Below are 15,364 nucleotides of genomic sequence, written 5' to 3' on the forward strand. Positions count from 1 at the left end.
TAACCTGTTTATAAAATGTCGGATTGGGGTTTTTGAGAAAAAAAGAAAACTTGATTTTGTTTTTTTATATCTAGGTAGATTATAGTGTCAAGTTTAAATGTGTGTTGCATGGGTTATTATGTAAATGGCATTGAGTTTGAATCTTGAGTTGTGCAAAAGTGTTAAAGGGATTTACATTTTTTTTATACTTGCCTCTTTACACTAGGATTTTCCCCTGTGTCGTGTGTGCATTTACAAACATACAAGTCCACATTCACATGCACCGAAACCCGAAACAACAATTTGTTGGTCACACAAAGCGTTGTCGGCCTTATAGGGGTTAGAAATTTAAGGGTTTTCGTGGAATCGGGGATTGGGAAGGGGGGTAATTGCGCCTCCAGTAACCTCACTCACACAATGCAAGCGTTATTTCACGTCGGTTTTCTGTGAGGCCGTGGTATCACTCCGGTCGAGCCGAAGCATGGCTCTTCCACACTTACTTTAATTTTTAAATGTCACCAATATAAATAATAGTCTATCAGTCTGTCAGTCAGTGAAGCTAGGTGCTCGTTCCAAAGTCTATGTACACCTCTGCTTACCCCTTCTAAGTAATAATACCTTATTATGTATATCGTTACTCAATTTATGAGTGTTTCTGAGTAGTTCCATGGAATGTCAGTACGGTATTAACATACATTAAAATATGTATGTATGTATGTACAGTACCTTCCAATAAATATTGCACATTAACTTTTGGAAAGGGACAATTTTGTGTGAATGTGTGGGAGAGCCATTCTTCGGCACTGCTGACAGAAAACCGACGTGAAACAACGCTTGCGTTGTGTTTCGTTGTGTGAGTGAAGTTACCGGAGACCTAATTACCCTCCTTTCTCAATCTTCCCAATCCCCGATTCTTCAACAACTCTTAAATTCCTAACCCCAAAAATGCCCTGGCAACTTACTACCCGAAACACCAGAGGCCTTACAAGTAAGGCCTCTAGTACCTAGAGGCTCATATTCAGTATTCCATGACACACGATACGGCGATTGTTGCGCTGCTACTGTCGCAGAATGCTGGATGTGAATATGAGTCTTTAGCATGGCTTGAAACTAGTCAAGTTCCTCGTCAAACAGTTACGCCAGTAAGTCGATAACATAATAATTAATTTGTTCCTTCTATGATCCGAGGAGAGTGCTCGACTAGTTTTAGCTTGACATAATCATGAGCAATATACACATTGACTTGGCCGATTGTCGATTGTCTTTACAAAGGTCGATGTGCAGTATTTATCGCCAGGCATTGTACATGTGTGTGTGTATGTGTGATCGTGTATGGAATTCTTAATTACTTAGATCCGTTCATGTTGTGAGTCAAAGTCGAAGAATTTTCCTTTTTTTTTAAATAGTTATTATATGTTACTATAAACTTTATGTAGACAAAGCTTTCTATGCGTGTGTATTCGGTTTTTCAAAAATTTCTCAGTGGTGGCACGCAGTCTGTAATTGTGCTCAGTGTATGACTTATAACACAAATGGTGAAATGTGGGTGTACATTGTATAGCGGTATTACGTGCCGTAATGTGCACCTCTGCCTACCCCTTCGGGGATAAAAGACGTGACGTTGTATACATATATATTCAAATTTACTAAAGGTCTACTGTGGAACAGTAGTCTAGTATTAAATAATATTTAGCTTTTTGGTTTTATATATTTTATATGTTCAAGTTACACTGATTTTCACTTACATACATACAGACAGACAGACAGACTCCTTTTATAGCAGTATGCTAATAAAATAGATCCTTATCTATCTGTGTTACATAGTGACGATCTTACACTTACTAAATATGTACGTATAAACAAACATACCTACATACATATATATTTTTATAATAACTATCGTGAGACATACTAAATTAACTAAAAATCACGGTTTAGTCACGTACATTAATGGAGAAAAGCTCTACTACTTTCGGTAGTCACAGAGGGACTCTTCATCATGAGCAGCGTGCACAGACGTCGCGCCTTATCCAGGGAAGTCATTTGATGATATTCCTCGATCAAAAAAAAAAATGTTTCGAAAATTTCTCACTAGTAGCACGGAGTCTGGAATTGTGTCCAGTATATGGCAATAGGCTCACTCTCTATTACATGGGACTTATAACACTAATGGTGAAAAGTGGCTATACATTAATAAATGATATATATTTTTGCAAATAGGTTACAAGATAACACTTTTACATGTCAATAATATAACATTGTCAAAGAATTACTGGTCTTTTTCCGGTTCTTCGAAATTTTTCTCAGTAGTAGCACGGAGTCTGGAAATATGCCCAGTATAATGGCAATAGCCTCACCACCTATTATATGGAACTTACAACATAAATTGCGAAAAGCGGGTGTACCTACATTGTACAGTGGCATTACATGTCGTAACGTGCACCTCTGCCTACCCCTTCGGGGATAAAAGGCGTGACGATAATACATAGAACTTTGTATATCTTTCTATCCCTTCGAGGCATAAAATTATCATAACGTTACATAGTTTTTATAGCAAACAGACAGACAGATACTTTTTTTTTATTATAATATAAGGATTGTCTTAGTAACGGACTTGAAACTTTTTGCAAGACTTTTGTTTTTTGTTCGAAGTAGATATTAAACAATTGTTTTGTTTTGTTTGGTCGCCATTGTTCGCTTGTTTTTATATTGTTATATTGATATAAAGTAACGTGATATTAATAGCTGATGATCTTGGAAATTAACTTAGTATTTTTTTTTTCTTCTAACGGCTGATATTAATAACCGATTTCCTATCTAAAATCTTTGGATTAAGATTGATTTTTGACTGCGCCTAATGTCAAAATGTTAATGTTGAAATTAAAACATTTGTGTATTTTCTTACTGTACGGGTAAAGAAAATAAAATAAAAAAAGTAATTTAAAAAACTAAAAAACCCGATTACGTTTCTTTATAATATGAAAATCCCCAAAAACCCTAAAACAAGAAAGTCATCGTAAAATTGAAGCAGTCAGAACCTGTTCTAGAGAGCTAGGGTTTTTTAGTTTTTTAAATTACTTTTTTTATTCCAGTTGTGCCCTGGCTTATTAATTCTGTCTTCTGCATTAAATTCACCGAGGGAAGTGGAAACTATCGTTTTCTTTTTCTTCTCTTCTAAAAATATCTTCTGATTTATTTCGTTGCGGGATCTAAGACAGTCATTCATGTCCCTGGGACGTTGGACTTCAGTGTTCCGGTGTTTGCATGGTTGTATCTACTGTAGATCCTGGTGCACAGGAGTTGCAGCGGTATTGGGCTGTTGAGGCGGACTTGTTCCAAAAAAAATCCTTTCTCACCGCTTCTCAGTAACTCAGTCACCGGTTAACGGAAGATTTTCTGATTTAATTATAATAATTCTAAATCGAATTTAACTGGTTTTGAGTTGAACAAACAACTTGAAGATCATAGTAAGGCCATGTAAACTAATTGTAAAGCCACTTAAATAGGGTCGAAGGCCAATTACATAAGCATTCTGAAGCTCATATACGACCTCATTTGTCAAGGTCTTGTAACATAGCATCACGCTTTACCCTTATGACATAAACATAGATTATGGGAGAGCCATGCTTCGGCACGAATGGGCCGGCTCGACCGGAGTGATACCACGGCCGAGCAGAAAATCGACGTGAAACAACGCTTGCGTTGTGTTTTGTTGTGTGAGTGAGGTTATTGGAGGCCAATGACCCCAATTCCCAATCTTCCCTAACCAATTGAGTCCCTGATTCCTCAACAACCCTTAAATGCCTAACCCCAAAAAGCCGTATACAAATACTTTCGAAGATATTTTGTATTGAAATATCGCGTGACGTTACTTCTAAACTTTGATTCGTTTTATCTAAGTATTGTTATCTTATATGACAAAATATAAAAATACGTATTTTTCATTACTGACGGACTAAATAGATTTTTCATTTTCATACCCCGTTGCTACGCGAAGCTTTTGTTCTAGTAGTTGTGTCAGATATTAATAGTTTAATGCTACATGGGTCTCCGACTTAAACTCAAGTTCACCACGAATTAACATAATCTGGAGGTCGGATAAGGTTAAATACTTGATATTAATCACAAAATAAACGAGATTATAATATATCATAGTATACTACCTTTCCGGTTTGGTTTTGCCCGCATGGAATTTAAAAGAGTTCTTTCAAGAAGGTCCTGATCTTGTAGGGATATTGAGATAAGCGTAAGCTTCCCTATGGTGAAAGATTTTTCCAAATCGGTCCAGTAGTTTTGAAGTTTATTGAATGCAAACAAGTACACAATCAAATGTTTGCTCTTTATAATATAAGTACCTATCTTATGTCTTCCTAATATTATAAATCTTAAAGTTTGTAAGTTTGTGTGTTTGTTACTCAATCACGTCAAAACGGCTGAAGGGATCGGGATGAAATTTGTATTAACAGGGGTAGATTATGGTCTGGAATAACTCATGGGGTAATTATTACCTCCCTTCCCAATCCTCGATTCCCCAACAACCCTTAAATTCTTAACCCCCAAACTGCCGGCAACGCACTTGTAACGCCTCTGGTGTTTCAAGTGTCCATGGGCGGCAGCGATTGCTTACCATCAGGTGATACGTCTGCTCGTAAAAAAAATAACTAACTTGCGAATGACAGAGCGTGTTCCAAGAATCCTAACAAGCCATAGTTACCTGACGAGATGTTTGCAAACTGATTACGCAAACGAACTTTGAACGCTAAGCATACTTCCTGACGATGTGACGGAGAAAAAATAGAGAAACCAGTTTCGCCAGTTAGTCAGTTATTGTGAAAAAAATAAAACCTTAACAAACATGAGCATGTATCATAATACTTGTGACAGTGTATAACACGCGCTATATAATATGTTTTTTTTTATGGTATAAGCCGGTAAACGAGCAGACGGATCACCTGATGGTAAGCAATCGCCGCCGCCCATATAGACACCCAAAACACCAGAAGCGTTATAAGTGTGTTGCCTCTACCATTCAATATGAAAGTGAATTCATAATAATATTGTGACAAGACTTTGTTCTTGCGTCATAGTGTTAGCTTTTTTACACAGCATCCATTGTGTTGCTGCCACATAACGATGGGAAGAGGCGATGGAATGCAGCCAGTATAATCTCACGGGAAGTTGCGAAATTAAATAAAAAACAACAAACATTAGAATTGTGGCGTCGGAAGTATGTAACTTTGTTGTAAACGAGCAGACAGATCACCTGATGGTAAGCAATCGCCACACTCGAAACACCAGAGACGTTACAACGTGTTACCGGCCTTTTAGGGGGTAGTGATTTAAGGTTGTTAGGTATCGGGGATTGGGAAGATTGGGAAGAGGGGGAATTGGGCCTCCGGTAACCTTGTTCACACAACGCTTGTGTTTCCTTGTGTGAGTTAGGTTACCGGAGACCCATTTACCGCCTTTCCCAATCTTCCCAATCCCAACAACCCTTAAATTCCTAATCCCCAAAAGGTAACGCACTTATAACGCCTCTGGTGTTTCAAGTGTCCATGGGCGGCGGCGATTACTTACCATCAGGTGATCCTTCTGCTCGTTTACCGGCTTATGCCTCTCTAGAATTTAAAAGTGCGTAATAATAGTCACGCTGCGAAACACTGGACTTACATTAAAAACTAATACAAAAGCAATATGAAACACATTCCAATCAATTATTTAATTATTATTTAACGACCACGCTGCGCCCATTCGATTTAAACCAATTTATAATCGATTAACTAAACACATCGATTTGACAATTAATTTGGTAGATTATTCTGTTTTTAGACGGTTTATCCTAACTTGTAAATGTTCCTATAATTTGTGGTAACTGAGCTGATTCTTAATGTTTAAACGTGATATTTTATTATAGGGATGATGACGGGGTATGAAAATTAAAAATCTATTTAGTCCGTCAGTTAGGTATTAAGGAAAAAATATTGGATACGTTTTTTTTTATTTTGTCGTATAAGATAACAATACTTAGATAAGACGAATCAAAGTTTAGGAGTGGAACCGAAGATGTCATTTCTACGTATAAAACATAGAAGTGACGTCACGCAATGTTTCAAATCGATAAATCTTTGAAAGTAATGGTTTACGTAAGAAAATAAAAAAATACGTGTGTAATGTTTTAAAATACTTAATCTAAAAGACGGTCATTAAGATAGAAATTAGTTCCTAAGTTTGCCCTCTTAAAAACCCCTAGTGTGCAAGTGAGACATACTCATTAAATAGCAGTATGAGGATATTTTTCTCCGCGGGGGAAAGCGAGACCGGAAAATATGGTCAATTCATAGTAACTTTCGTGAGACATACTAAATTAATTATTATGTTATCGGCTTACTCGGAATGCTGCTCATGAATATGAGCCTCTAGCATGGCTTGAAACTAGTCGAGTTCCTCGTCAAAACAATACGTGAGTAAGCCGATAACATAATAATTAATTCATAGTAAAATGGCCGCGTTAAAATACGATTTGCTCTTTCGAAGATTAGGTTTTAAGAAAAAACTGCTGCTTCAATTAACTAAAAGTAAAGTTAATTAAACTCATTATTAATCGAACTTTGTCGGTACCGTTTTTGTTTTAAAGATTTAATGGTTGTTTTCTTATTAATTTGCAACCAAAGTTGCGCTAAAATTATCAAAAAAACTAAGACTTTGACGGCTTATAACTTTTTAGTTGTTTATTATTTTACAATTCTAAAACCGCACTGACAAAGTTAATGATAAGAAAAAACTATATTATGTTTAATTTTGAATGTACGATGCTAAACAGTGGTGGGAAAACCACCCTGAAATTTGTATGAGAAAAAGAACGACTAGAGCCACCTTGAGGCTGCTTTTCCACCACCACCAGAGATGTGCTATGGTACGTTGATATGGATGCGTTTGGCTTCCACCAATCATATTCATTAGTAGGCACTGCTGAAAACTGACTCAGTTAAGCTATGTTCTTTATATGGAAATATGCTTGCTATAGACGGCTTTCCTACTATCGATACATCGCATACCCGAGCTGTGCATCTTCCTCGCACAGCTACATAGCTTAGTATCAGTGGAAACGATCACATAGTTTCACAGTTTAGCTATTACATCTTCGTAGCATGTGCAAAGTGGAAAAACATTCTAAACCTTGAAAGACACGTTGCACTAAGCGTGATAATGATTATTTATTTACCTATCAAGTTTCTAAAAAGTAAAAACATTCAACAAACAGATTTATCATAAATAAATAAAAACACTTTTTTACCGGCAGCGGTCACGCTCGCCGCCTTCATCAACAATAAAAGCAAAGAATTTTATTTGAGCACAAATTTTTATTGCTAATTTATTTTTGTAGGCGTTTTTGATGTACGAATTTATTGTTTGTTATACTTTTTAACATGTTTTCTTTATTTTCGTTGGTTATGTTTGAGATATTGAATGAAAGTAGAATTACAAAGAGTATGTTAATGTTAATTAAGGTCATTGCAGAGGTTTTGAATAAAGGCACGATGCGAAATAGATAAAAAACGAATTAATTTATAGATTTTCTAAGGTTTTATTTGCTTACGGAGCTGCGGACTACCTAGCGGGTTTACCGGGGCTCCGGCTCGAAAAGCAGGAGTAGGAACGGGGTGGTGTTTAGTCAGTAAGAGTTTGACATTCCCTCTAGCCTCGCCCAAGGCGGAAGAAATCATTGGATGACGTGAACTCTTTGAGTTTTATCCTCCATTTTAGTTTTAAAACAAAAACATATCGCCGTGGCATGCAGCCATTAGTCTTAATTACGAGTCGTTTAGATAATCTCTGTGTGTTGCTTCGGAAAGTTATTTTAAACAATAATAATATAATAGTGCTACGTCTGTGTTTTTTAGGTAATTCTAGGTAGACGAAGATGTTGTTTTAAACTAGAAATCTAAGGAAATATTACACAAAATTATTTATTAGTAGGTAAGTTAGTGTCAAATAAACGCTTTTTGGTTTTTACGGTATAAGCCGAGAAAGGATTTGTTATCATCTTCTAGTCTTAGATACAGGAACGAGAGAAATGGAGGCTTTTTAAGTGAAAATGAAATGTAGATAAAGTTAGTTACGACGCAAAACTTACCTAAATATAAATACAGAGGGTTTATAGAAACTCTTGTCTCTATTTACAAATACACGAAGCAATGTTTTGCTAACCGACCGACCGGAGAGAGAAGTGCTGTGTTTTCGTCACAATCCGCTATGACTCAAGGCTGTAGCTTACTTAATGTTGATTAACATAAACTATGTGCTAAGTTATATATATGGCATTTTGTATGTATGTATGTATGAAAGGAAAGTAAATGATGCCAAGTGCGCATCGCCGCATCGACCACGATTGACGGTGCTCTGTACCTTTAATATGAGTTTGCCATTGGCGCTCTGATTGGTTGATTCAATCGAGTCAGCTAATCAGGACACTTCCGCTCGCTTTGCCCAAGGCGAGAGAAGTCATTGAATGATTTTAATCCCTTAAAAAAAGTGCGTTACCGGCCTTTTAGCTATAGGCAATTGGGCATAGAGCCTCCAATAGCTAAAAAACTTTATAAAACCAATAACACACACAACGTCACGCCTTTTATCCCTAAAGGGGTAGGCAGAGGTGCACATTACGGCACGAAATGCCGCTATACAATGTACACCCACTTTTCACCATTTGTGTTATAAGTCCCATGTAATAGCGGGTGAACCTATTGCCATATACCGGGCACAATTCCAGACTCCGTGCTACTACCAATAACAATGTAACGATAATTCATTTCTACCATAAAACTGTAATGAATGCTCCAAATGAATACAATTTTATGTGTATTTAGTTTAAACTAAATATTTAACTTAACACATTGTCTTACGCAGGTGTTTTTAACCGAGAAAAATACACATATGAAAGTCATGTGTGACGAAATAAAACATGTATATAGGTAGATGAATAGGAAGAGGACGACCAAGGCAAAGATGTTGTTTTTTATATTATGGTATAAGCCGGTAAACGAGCAGACGGATCACCTGATGGGAAGCAATCACCGCCGCCCATGGACACTTGAAACACCAGAGGCGTTACAAGTGCGTTGTTGGCCTTTTGCGGGTTAGGAATTTAAGGGTTGTTGGGGTATCGGGGATTGGGAAGATTGGGAAGGGGAGTAATAGGGCATCCGGTAACCTCACTCACACAACGCAAGCGTTGTTTCACGTCGGTTTTCTGCTCGGCCGTGGTATCACTCCGGTCGAGCCGGCCCAGCAGTGCCGAAGCATGGCTCTCCCACACTTAAAGGTTGGCAATACACTTGTAAAGAATTCCTCTGTTGTTTCAATTATCCATGGGCGGTTTGATTGCTTACCATCAGGTGATCCATCTACTCGTTTACCGGCTTATACCATAAAAAATATTGTGTCCACTCATCCACTTACAATCAAAACAATACACAAGAAACAACACGTAAACACAGCATCTCTGCCTACCCAATTCTAGAAATAGGCGTGAAGCTACGCATAGCTAAACCCTATAGCCTTGACACACGTTTCTTTGCTATTGTTTTTAAACTATTTTTTTTTTTAACTAAAGGTCGTAGAATTGCTTCGGCTCAACATTTTTTTGTTATCAGACCACAGAGATTATCAACTTTGTGATGAAATGTACACCTCTACCCACCTCGGAACGGATCGAGCGTGAAGATTGTTATGCAAATAATAGATTAGATTTTAGTGAAAATAATATAATAATCGTGGATTATTAGATTTCTTGGTCGAATTGCGTCATCGGCTACATTGAATTTAGTGACAGTCCATTGCTTGACTATGAGCTTCCGAAGTAAAGAAGTTCTAACTAACTACAGAAGTAAAGAGGTTTGCCATAATTTCCATGCTAAGCAGGCAGGGGCCTCAGTGCAAGAGGGACAGAGCTATACAACCTACATAGCTCCGTCCCTCTTGCACTGCTCAGTGATCGACCATTCTGACACAATTGTAATAGCAGACTAAGGCCCCAGGTGTGAAATCCCAGAGTAAAAAGTTTAGGTTTAATGGTACCAATGTGACTTTTTCCTAGTTACATGTACTTTCTAAGATTATTTAGACACCACTGACAAACGGTGAAGGAAAACATCGTGAGGAAACCTGGGCTTATAATTTCTGATTATAAGTTTGAAATCGCCAACTCGCATTGAGTAAGCGTGGTGATTAATGCTCAAACCTTCTCCGTGTGAGAAGAGGCCTTTGGTCAGCAGTGGACACTTATAGGCTGTTGATGTATGTGTGGTTGCCCGGTCTCTGTCAAATGTGTAGTCCCTTAGTCGGGTATACGATATCCGACGGGAAGAGTAGAGTTGCTGACAAATATCTTCTACTCTTCCGTGGCTATAGGGCTTCAGGAAGGCTGTCTAATTTTAGGAAGAGCAAACGTGATTATACCTGAGAATTATACCAGTAGCTAAACGATAATTCACACTTAAACCTATTGTTATGTTCTTAAAACCAAAACAAAACTTGGGAGACAATGCATTATTGTCTTATATATTCCAAGAAATAAAACCATAAATAAAGCAGGCCTAAGTACGTGTGTCGCCTGGACAGACAACCTCGCTACATCCTTGTTGACTGGACATCTACACTACATGAGCTGCTGTTTACATGTGAACATTAGCTCATGACGATACCTAAGTACGTGTGTCGCCTGGACAGTCAACCTCGCTACATCCTTGTTGACTGGACATCTACACTACATGAGCTGCTGTTTACATGTGAACATTAGCTCATGACGATACCTAAGTACGTGTGTCGCCTGGACAGTCAACCTCGCTACATCCTTGTTGACTGGACATCTACACTACATGAGCTGCTGTTTACATGTGAACATTAGCTCATGACGATACCTAAGTACGTGTGTCGCCTGGACAGTCAACCTCGCTACATCCTTGTTGACTGGACATCTACACTACATGAGCTGCTGTTTACATGTGAACATTAGCTCATGACGATACCTAAGTACGTGTGTCGCCTGGACAGTCAACCTCGCTACATCCTTGTTGACTGGACATCATAGTAAGTCAGTATATTGACTTACACCATGACATAGTTCAATTATACGTATAGTTAGTAACGCAATTCCGTCAAGGGTGTGTTGCGCAATGTTTTGATGCAACACTCGAGTGTAGCGGAGTGTAATTACCTATGTATTGTACGCGTAGAAATGGAGGCTAGTGATTCGTGTAAAATGTCCATAAAACTTGCGTAGGAGCATATTGAATGGATTGTAATTGAGAATGGGTTTTTGAATGGGGTGTTGTAAGCGTTTTTGGTGTATGAGGTGTTTTGAAGTGATGCCTGGGTTAGGAAAAGTCGTTATTGAGTTTTTAGAATTAATTAATGTCCTAGAAAATTCTCTCTCAGCATTTGCCATTGCGTCGTCAGTAACGAAAAGATTAAAAAATTATCAATAGTGTTTTTTCGCCTTGGGTGAGGCGAGAGGGAGTGTCAGACTCTTACTGACTTAACACCATCCCGTTCCTACTCCTGCTTTTCGAACCGAAGCCCCGGTAATCCGTAATCCGCAGTTCGCAGCTCCAAATCAGTCGATAGTGTTGCGTCCTCTTTTTACCAATAAATTACGTTTTACCTGTCAAAATAAAGGGCAATGCCATTACCAAAAACTAACAATTCTAGACTACATACCTAACAATTTTAATCACTTAAACAGCAAATATAACTTTGCCCGACCCAAGAATCTTTACTCAACCGCACTCCAGTAAAACGGTCATTGGAACGTAACTCAGTCAAGTTGGTGAACAAAAAAAAATATAACAAAAGTAATGTTTCCGAACGTAAAATGCCGACGTTTTCGAGCGAGCCGAGTCAGTCACTCTTGCGCATTCGGTACAACGTCGCGTGATGCGCGTTCCATTAGCAAACTGAGCGAAATTCGTTTTTCAAATAATTTCCGTTGTTTTAAAAATGGCGATGAGATCGATCAGTCGAATGATCGACTATGTGAAGTGTAATAGAAAAATCAGTGAGTGTTTATTTTTTATATTTTATACGACGAAAAAAAAGTGATATTTTTATGTGAAATTTTTTCGAAATTTTCGTGTGTGATAGTGGTGAAATTCGGATGTTTTTTTGAAAGGTTTTTTTTGGGATATGAAAAAATTTCGGTTTTTAAACAAATGTTTTCGTAATGCAATGTTTTACTCAGTTAAATATTTCTTTGTTTGCTTTAACTAGATAGTTAAGTTTTTCTACTTGGCTTACCGTTGACCCAGTTTCAGTGCAGTTAGCTAAGATTTCTAGACTAGCTCTGTCCGGTCTAGAATATCATTTTAGGCTTCAAATTATTTACCTAATGTTGAGTTTAAATAAAGATTATTCTTTCATTGAGCAGTCGTGTGTTTCGTCTCAAATTTCTTGAGTCAAATGGGAAGAAAAAAATTATAACTTTTTGGATTTTTTCAGTGTTCAAAGTTTAATGAAAGTAAGAAAGAGGTTTTCGTTCTTTTGTTTTTTATCTAGTGGTCGTGTTTTGTCTTATGTATGATTCTAAAAGTCATATTGGAAGGTTTAATATGTTAGTTTTTAAGTATTGAAAATTAAAAAAAAGAGAAGGTTTTTCGTTTTTAAAAGAGTGGTGTCGTGTTTAGTTGAAATAATGATTCCTAAATCAGTTTGGACGTTTTAAAATTTTAGGCTTTTTTAGTGTTTACGTGGAATTTGTGTCTGATGTTAAGTAATTGGATTTGGTATTACTTTAGTGACTTATTGTTTGGTGAAAATTTAATATAATAAGTGCAATTTTACCTTAACCTCTTTTTGGAATTAAAGGAGTAGTACCTATTTTATATAACCGCGAACTGCCTAGCGGGTTTACCGGAGCTCCGGCTCGAAAAGCAGGAGTAGGAACGAGGTGGTTTTTAGTCAGTAAGAGTCTGACACTCCCTCTCGCTTCGCTCAAAGCGGGAGAAGTCATTGGATGATTTTCCCCCTTCAAAAAGAAATACTTTAAAGACTAGGTATGTTATCAAAATTGGTTCAGTAGTTTTTGAGATAGCAATGTAAATGTTCAACACATGTTTGCTTTTAATTTATTTACTAAAGATAGTTTCTTTTTTTTTGGGCAAAATGTGGTACTTTTGGTAACCATTTGATTCTATTTATAAGTACTGAAACCGGTTTCGAACCTGTAACTGTCCGGTTTGTTACCGTTAAACAAAACCTGCTTTTTAGTATTTACTTGGAATACCTATGTTTTACTTGTTTCTTGGTCTTTGTGAAGACTGTGAAGTATGGTATAGTTGGTTTGACGTTTGAGTCAGATAAATTGAATGTTAAGTAGGTATTCTTTTGAGATGTATTCAAGATGTTTTTCTTTTAAATTGAAACGTGTTCTGAGAAATGTCTTAAAATTAGTTGAATATTAATTTCTTTAACTAGGTAAATGTAACGGTTTCCTGTTCCTCACAAGACTCTTCGATAGTAGGGAAGCCATAGCACACATCTACAGCACAGTAGACGTCTATAGCACGTATCCATAGCACGCATCTTTCCATATAAAAAAACATATCTTAGTTGAGTTTGTTTCCACCAGTACTAAGCTATGTGTACCAATGAATATGATTGGTGGAAGCCAAACGCATCCACAGCAACGTAGCATAGCACATCTCTGGTGGAAAAGTACCCTTTAAACTGTTATTTGTTATATAAAACTCGCAAAAATACAATAAAACATAATATATCACGTACAACGCCGAGAATCGAACCTAGGCAAGCAATGACCTAGTTTGTTAATAATTTCCGCTAAAACGTGTTCAAAGAAGTAAAAGGCTGACTGACGGACAAACGGAGTTAGTTAAATAACTTTATAAATATAATTTAACATCACGACTCTTATTATAGAAATAGGTAGACAGACAAGTGCCTTTAACTAAGTTGCTTTGACTAAAATTGTAATAATATCTACTAGTTAGTAATATGTTTGTTTGAACGCGCTAATCTCCGAAATTACTGGTTCGAATTCGATAATTCTTTTTATGTTGGATAGTCCATTTATCGAGGAAGGTTATAGGCTATAAAACATCACGCTATGATCACTAAGAGCCAAGCAGCGGTTGAAATATCGTAGGAGTAGGTTTAATATTAAAATATCTGTCGCTCAGTCCTCTAGTTGCTCTATTTGCTCGTTCCAAAGTGTAGATTCCTATGGAGAAGAACGAGCAAGAAACTCCTTATCACATAACACACCCACTTTTCACAAATTAGGTATATTAATATTACTTCCATGTAAGTAAATAGAACAGGTATCTTACTTCTAACTAATATTATAAATGCGAAAGTTTGTGTGTATGTTTGTTACTCAACCATGTCAAAACGGCTGAAGGTATCGGGATGAAATTTGGATCACGGGTAGTTTATAACACAAAGGTTACTTACTTCTTATACCACGGAAACGCAGATGAGGCCACTGACAGAAACTAGTGATGCCATAACGTAGGTTCAATTCGCGACTCAGTGCGATTTCTAAGAAATTGGAAGTTAAATAACAATATTTTACCTAAGTATGTGAGTCAGAGGAAAACCAGTAGTTAATGTTAATACATGACTGAGTTTATGTTTTCGTCATAAACATCATGCCTTAGTAATTTTCAATACATAACATATAATTACCTATTGACTATGTCCGCCTTCAAGCGCGTTGTATACATAATATAAAAGACTAGCTTTCTGCCAACGAGCCACTTCGTGAGATATAAAGTAGCCTACCTATGTGTTATTCCAGACCATAATCTACCCCTGTTCCAAATTTCATACCAATCCCTTCAGCTGTTTTGACGTGGTTGAGTAACAAACATACATACAAACTAAAACTTTTGCGTTTGTAAATGATTTAGGGTGCTTTTCCACCAGACATGTGCTATGCTACGTTGCTGTGGATGCGTTTGGTTTCCACCAATCATATTCATTGGTACACACAGCTTAGCACTGATGGAAACGGACTCAGCTAAGATTTGTTTTTTATATGGAAAGATGCGTGCTATGGATGGCTACCCTACTATCGATACATCGCATACTCGAGCTGCGTATCTTCGTCACTCAGCTACATAGCTTAGTATCAGAATCAATGGAAACGGTGACATAGTTTCTCAGCTTAGCTATTACATCTTCGTAGCATAGCTACATAGCACATCTCTGGTGGAAAAGCACCGTAATATTACTTAAAATAATGACATTATAACATTTACTCACAGTTAATGTAAACTTTAAGTAAAAAATCTCACAATTTTCTCTCAAGTTACGTAACTTTAATGGCGTGCTCGGTAAATGTACCAGTCAGCCTAATTAACTAATTAAA

At 37.1% G+C, this 15,364-nt stretch overlaps 1 protein-coding gene across 2 annotated transcripts in view; it reads left to right on the forward strand.

The window, feature by feature from the left end:
* The window catches only part of LOC118280284 (scavenger receptor class B member 1), a 94,237-nt gene that overhangs the window by 34,927 nt on the left and 43,946 nt on the right, over positions 1–15,364 (forward strand). Inside the window, exon 1 of one of the 2 annotated variants that reach the window (XM_035600251.2) lies at positions 11,873–12,034. The exons of the other annotated variant lie outside the window; for it this stretch is intronic. Within the exon in view, the coding sequence (XP_035456144.1) occupies positions 11,977–12,034 (58 nt within the window). The 5' untranslated portion in view covers positions 11,873–11,976. Of the gene's footprint in view, positions 1–11,872; positions 12,035–15,364 lie in introns of those variants that run through there. 2 annotated transcript variants of the gene reach the window in all.

Source organism: Spodoptera frugiperda, chromosome 21, assembly GCF_023101765.2.
Source record: "Spodoptera frugiperda isolate SF20-4 chromosome 21, AGI-APGP_CSIRO_Sfru_2.0, whole genome shotgun sequence".
In the NCBI taxonomy this organism is placed as follows: Eukaryota; Metazoa; Arthropoda; class Insecta; order Lepidoptera; family Noctuidae; genus Spodoptera; species Spodoptera frugiperda.